The sequence below is a fragment of the Sinocyclocheilus rhinocerous genome, unplaced genomic scaffold (genome assembly GCF_001515625.1).
Source record: "Sinocyclocheilus rhinocerous isolate Xijiao unplaced genomic scaffold, SAMN03320098_v1.1 scaffold1646, whole genome shotgun sequence".
In the NCBI taxonomy this organism is placed as follows: domain Eukaryota; kingdom Metazoa; phylum Chordata; class Actinopteri; order Cypriniformes; family Cyprinidae; genus Sinocyclocheilus; species Sinocyclocheilus rhinocerous.
In genome coordinates this window covers 241,258-245,917 of record NW_015644630.1, presented here as the reverse complement: position 1 = coordinate 245,917, position 4,660 = coordinate 241,258, and the positions used below count along the sequence as shown (strand labels likewise).

The 4,660-nt window shown below is 36.0% G+C and overlaps 1 protein-coding gene across 2 annotated transcripts in view; it reads left to right on the top strand.

Moving 5' to 3' along the window:
- abcc2 (ATP binding cassette subfamily C member 2) overlaps window positions 1-4,660 on the top strand; it is a 26,474-nt gene that overhangs the window by 6,285 nt on the left and 15,529 nt on the right. For both annotated transcript variants that reach the window (XM_016576344.1, XM_016576343.1), the window contains 6 exons: window positions 1,224-1,408; window positions 1,600-1,777; window positions 2,717-2,971; window positions 3,080-3,145; window positions 3,375-3,512; window positions 4,277-4,423. In XM_016576344.1, the coding sequence (XP_016431830.1) occupies window positions 1,224-1,408; window positions 1,600-1,777; window positions 2,717-2,971; window positions 3,080-3,145; window positions 3,375-3,512; window positions 4,277-4,423 (969 nt within the window). The remainder of the gene's footprint in view (window positions 1-1,223; window positions 1,409-1,599; window positions 1,778-2,716; window positions 2,972-3,079; window positions 3,146-3,374; window positions 3,513-4,276; window positions 4,424-4,660) is intronic.

Sequence of the window (4,660 nt, the reverse complement as noted above, 5' to 3'; positions counted from 1 at the left end):
TCTTTATTTTTAAAATGTGTATAAGTAGCATTTATAAAGTTTTAGCTTTTAGTTTTGGATCTGTTTTTAGTTGTTTTAATACTACAATTGATTGCTTCTGTTGTCCTCATTTGTAAGTCGCTTTGGATAAAAGCGTCTGATAAATGACTAAATAAATATAAATAAAGACAACTTCAAAAGTGTAATATTTATTGCACTGTAAATTTCAGTATGTTAACGTTACTTGCTACCTTAGAAACTTGGCATATCTTGCAAACTTATTGCTTCAGAAAATCTAGTTAAGGTTGCTCAATATATTCAAGTTGACTCAGAAGCCAATTTATGAAAACTTGAATATGCCGAGCACCTTTAACTAGATTTTTCTGAGGCAATAAGTTTGCAAGATTTTTTAAAGTAAAGTTAACAAAGTGAAATTTACAGTGTGTGATGTCTTTTTTAAAATATGCATCATGCTTTCTGTAATGTGTTTACTTGTTCTGAAAAATGTTTTGTGCCTTGTGTTTGTGTGTTCTAGACAAGCGAAGTTGCCTGCAGGTCCCTGAGCCAGCTTTAGTCTCCAGCCTCTCCATCATCCAGGTAAGACAAAGTCCAAATACAAGTTCTACTGATCTGAATGTGAATGCAGATGTTTGTTATGTTTGTACTCAAGCTGGCAGGGAATTGTACATTGAGGCCTACAGGTTATCTGATGCAGAATGACCACTTTTGACCACATGAGGGTGTCAAAGTAACAGTATTCCTCTGATTCATGTATATACTCTCTGCAGCCTGCAATGAGCTGTATCCATAGCAACCACCCAGGTCCACAGTTCAGTTTTATTAATAGAGACAGATGAGGCCTGCTTGTGGTTCATTGCTGATAGATAGACAGTGGATGTGTACTTGCTTGTAAATTGCTTGTAATTGACATGCTGTTTGCACATTTGATAAAATATAGGGATTTGGATTCTATGTTTGATTTGTCTAGAAGTCAAACAACGAAAGGAGAACTATACTATATATATATATATATATATATATATAATATTATTATCATTTAGACAAACTAAACAGAATGGATTTAAAACTGGAAACCCTAATTTTCAATTAAAACAGTATAAGATTGCTCTTTCAATAAATGACATGGTCGTTTCACTTTGTTTGTGTATTACGTAAATAAGATTTTTCGAATCTAAGGACCAAACACTGACTGATGCACCCACAATATTTTAATATCTAATTAGGAGGAGACAGGAAAGAAGAAAGAAAAGAAGAAGAAGAAGAAGGAGAAAAAGGATTCTGAATCCGAGTATCCTAATTCCTGGCTGGTTCCCACCATCGCTAAAACCTTCAAAGGTGTGCTTTTAGAGTCGGCCTTCTTCAAACTGATACAAGACCTTCTGTCATTTGCAAGCCCACAGCTTCTCAAGTAAGTGGCCTTCTGCGTTCTTCTCATTTGCCAACCATTTATTGTATCGCAAGAGTTTTTAGTTGTTGCTGGTCTTCAGACTTGGACTTTATGGTCTGTAAAAAGGACATCATGTATTACCCTGTTAGTTCTTTACCTGGTGTTTCTGAATCTGCTGGACTGATTCCAACGTGAGATGTGCTTTGTGACAGGTTAATGATCTCCTTCACTCAGGACAAATCGAGTCAAGCATGGACTGGTTACCTGTACGCCGTGCTGCTTCTGGTGGTGGCTTTTTTACAGTCAGTTATTCTACAACAGTATTTCCAGCGATGTTTTATCCTGGGTATGAAAGTACGCACAGCTCTCATGGCTGCTGTTTATAAGAAGGTACATTGATCTGTGTTTTTAGACATTATATATTTGTGACCCTGGAGCACAAAAGCAGTCTTAAGTCGCTGGGGTATATTTGTAGCAATAGCCAACAATACATTGTATGGGTCAAAATTATCAATTTTTCTTTTATGCCAAAAATCATTAGGATATTAAGTAAAGATCATGTTCCATGAAGATATTTTGTAAATTTCCTACTGTAAATATATCAAAACTTAATTTTTGATTAGTAATATGCATTGCTAAGAACTTCATTTGAACAACTTTAAAGATGATTTTCTCAATATTTCGATTTTTTTGCACCCTCAGATTCCAGATTTTCAAATAGTTGTATCTCATCCATGTATCTATTTATTCAGCTTTCAGATGATGTATGAAACTCAATTTCAGAAAATTGACCCTTATGACTGGTTTTGTGGTCCAGGGTTACATATGAAGAGTTAATTTGCAAAAACCGATAACTCCATTTTTATTTTATATTTTTCCAGAAATCACGTTTTTTTAAATTGCGCATTCCAAGTAATATCAATCAAACTGCAGTTGGGTTGTTTTGATTAAGTAATAATAACTTAAACAAATACAGGTAATTTACAAAATTAAAGTTCATTGAAAGTATGTTTTTTTTGCATATTAAAAGTTTGTTTTATAACAAAAGCAGATAACTCCAACAGTCGTTTTTTGGTAAAAGCAGATAACTCCACTTTCATGTTTTAGAGTTTAAAAACACTCGCGTGTCTTTTTGACAAAACGTGTTTAGGGTTCAGATCGCGCTATATGTGGAAAATAATGCACGGCAATCAGCTCATTTTTTTTTTAAAGTGGCGTTTATCGGTTTTTGCAAATGAACTCTTCATATATATATATATATATATATATATATATATCATAGCCAGTGGATGATGTTGTGATGACTGGTTATTTGCTGGTTCCTCTCAGGCATTAGTCGTATCTAACGACTCTAGGAAAGAGTCGACTGCTGGAGAGATAGTCAACCTGATGTCAGCGGATGCCCAAAGATTTAACGACGTCACCAACTTCATCCATTTGCTGTGGTCGTGTCCGCTGCAGATCGCTCTGGCCATCGCCTTCCTCTGGATTGAGCTGGGACCCTCAGTCCTGGCCGGGCTGCTGGTCATGGTGCTGATGGTGCCCATCAATGGCTGGCTGGCCACCAAATCCAGGGGCTTCCAGGTGATTCGGTTTGCTTCATCAAGCATTGCTCTTGTAAAAGAGTTACAAAAAGAAATATTGATGAAACACTGCATCGATATACACTAAGGGCAACATGCTTCTTTTCAGATGGAAAACATGAAATTTAAAGACAAGCGCATGAAAATTGTCAATGACATATTGAATGGAATAAAAGTAAGTGCATTCCTTCCACTCTCAGAAAAAAAACAGTTGTCACTGGAGTGGTACCCTTTCAAAAACGACACATTTCCATATCCATAAAGGGTGCATTTTAGTACCTTCATGGAATGTAGCATGCTTCAAATCCTATTTTCATTTAGAATTCAGTCAAATCAGAATATGGAATCTTGATTTGCGGACATCTCTGCACATGTTCCACTTCTTTTCGTCACTGGTGTGGTAGGTTCTGAAGTATTACGCCTGGGAATCATCGTTTGAGGCTCAGGTTCAGGAGATTCGAGAGCAGGAGCTGAAGGTGATGAGGAAGTTTGCCTACCTCTCATCTGTCTCCACCTTCATATTTTCATGTGCTCCAGCTATTGTGAGTATAACAGTGTTTTATACATTAAATTATTTTCTATTGCACCAATGAATTTGTGAGTCAAAGTAATATCGGCACTGATCAGACATGGTGGTGGATGGATGGCAAAGCTGCTATGAACAGTATGAAAAATTAACTTCAATAAAATACAAACAGAAAGCAAGCAGCATGACTGCATCTCTACTCTACAGACTGTCTGATCGCTGCGCGCTGAATATACATATGCATATTTGTATTTATACAACTGGACAGTAAATAATGCACAAATCTGTACATAAATCTTCCAGATTTTACCACATTATTATTATTTATTTATTTATTTTAGTCTTATTTAATTGTTCTTTCTGTCTCATATCATGTATGTATGAATGCATGTTTGTACCAAGAGCTCCTAAAAAAACACAACAAATTATTTGTGTGTTTGCACACACTTGGCGAATAAAGCTGATTCTGATTCTGGCTGTCCGTGTGTGTAATTCTGAACTCTAACAAATGTTCCCATTTGAGCAATAATGGCCACTAGCAATAATGTTGTTTCTTGAAAATGTTTAATTCAAGTAGTTGCTAAAGAGCATTCAGAAACATCTCATGCGTCTCTCATCGCAAATCATCTCATTTCATATTTGTGTGTAAACTGCTTGAAAAGAAAAAGACACTTTTATTTTGTAGTCATTTGATTAACTGCAAAAATAAGTGTAAGAAATATAAACTATTGTTGCAGAGATGGAGCCCATATCATATATCATATCATATCTCGTCTGCAGGTGTCTCTGGCGACCTTCGCTGTGTTTGTGTCTGTGAGTCCCAATAACATCCTGGACGCAGAGAAAGCTTTTACCTCCATCTCACTCTTTAACATACTGCGCTTCCCACTCGCGATGCTTCCACAGCTGATTTCCATCATGGTTCAGGTACTAGAATTAATACATGCTGTTATATTTATACCGAAGCATATTACTGCGACGTTTCAATATGCTTTGTTTGCATTTCTATTAAAGGGGTCATATGATGTTGCTAAAAAGAACATTATTTTGTGTATTTGGTGTAATGAAATGTGTTTATGCGGTTTAAGGTTAAAAAAACACATTATTTTCCACATACTGTACATTATTGTTTCTCCTCTATGCCCCGCCTTTCTGAAACGCGTC